Source organism: Lycium barbarum, chromosome 6, assembly GCF_019175385.1.
Source record: "Lycium barbarum isolate Lr01 chromosome 6, ASM1917538v2, whole genome shotgun sequence".
In the NCBI taxonomy this organism is placed as follows: domain Eukaryota; kingdom Viridiplantae; phylum Streptophyta; class Magnoliopsida; order Solanales; family Solanaceae; genus Lycium; species Lycium barbarum.
Window position 1 is genome coordinate 127016489 of NC_083342.1, and position 1036 is coordinate 127017524.

The 1036-nt window shown below is 41.8% G+C and overlaps 1 protein-coding gene across 1 annotated transcript; it reads left to right on the forward strand.

Annotated features, from left to right (window-relative positions):
• Positions 1-191: 191 nt before the first annotated feature.
• Positions 192-1036, forward strand: LOC132600167 (vacuolar iron transporter homolog 4-like). The gene has a single exon (XM_060313265.1). The coding sequence runs from the start codon at positions 237-239 to the stop codon at positions 882-884; it is 648 nt and encodes a 215-aa protein (XP_060169248.1). The 5' UTR covers positions 192-236; the 3' UTR covers positions 885-1036.

Below are 1036 nucleotides of genomic sequence, written 5' to 3' on the forward strand. Positions count from 1 at the left end.
AAAGCACATTTACAAATGCAAGATGCAGGCAATCAGTGAAGAAAGCAACAAATGCCACTAAGCCTTGTGCTCTCCACACTACACAATATTTAATGGCACCACTGATGGACAGTTTGGTTACTGTTTTTAATCAGCCTACTCTATAAATTACGATGACCGAGTCTTCATACAACACCCATCTTGAAGGAAAAATTGCTTCTTCTATAACTAACAAGTAGTATTTATTAACTTCCTCAATGGCTGCTCAAACCCAAGTCCAAATTACCATTCCTAAAGACCATAATGGCCAAAAGCAAGCCCCTGAGGAGGATTTTGATTACTCTCAAAGATCACAGTGGGTTCGAGCAGCTGTTTTAGGAGCCAATGATGGATTAGTCTCAATTGCATCCTTGATGATGGGTGTTGGAGCTGTCCAAAAAGACGTAAAAGCCATGATACTTACTGGATTTGCAGGGCTAATTGCCGGTGCTTGTAGCATGGCCATAGGAGAGTTTGTCTCTGTGTACTCTCAACTAGACATAGAGCGAGCTCAAATGAAGAGAAACAAAACAACAGAAGGACAGAACCAAGAATGCAAAGAAGGTGATAAGGAACAACTGCCGAAGCCATTTCAGGCAGCTGTAGCCTCGGCTATTGCGTTTTCATTGGGTGCCATTGTTCCAATTCTTGCTGCTGCATTTATAGCAAACCATAAGGTGAGGCTAGCTGTGATTGTGGCGGCAGCAAGCTTAGCATTGTTAGCATTTGGGGGAATTGGTGCTTTCTTTGGTAGAAGTCCCATGGTGAAATCTTGTGCCAGAGTTTTAATTGGTGGCTGGATGGCTATGGCCATTACCTTTGGGCTCACCAAATTGATTGGCTCTACTACTGGCATGGAGTTGTGACCAGAACTCTATGTTCCTTCTCATTTTCCTAGTTCAGAATCATCTGCTTAAGAAATCGCTGTTGCATCATGCATGACCAATTAAATTTCCGTTTCTGGAATGATTCAGGAGTAAACGCTTAAAGAATGATATTGAATTGTCATTTAAGTATA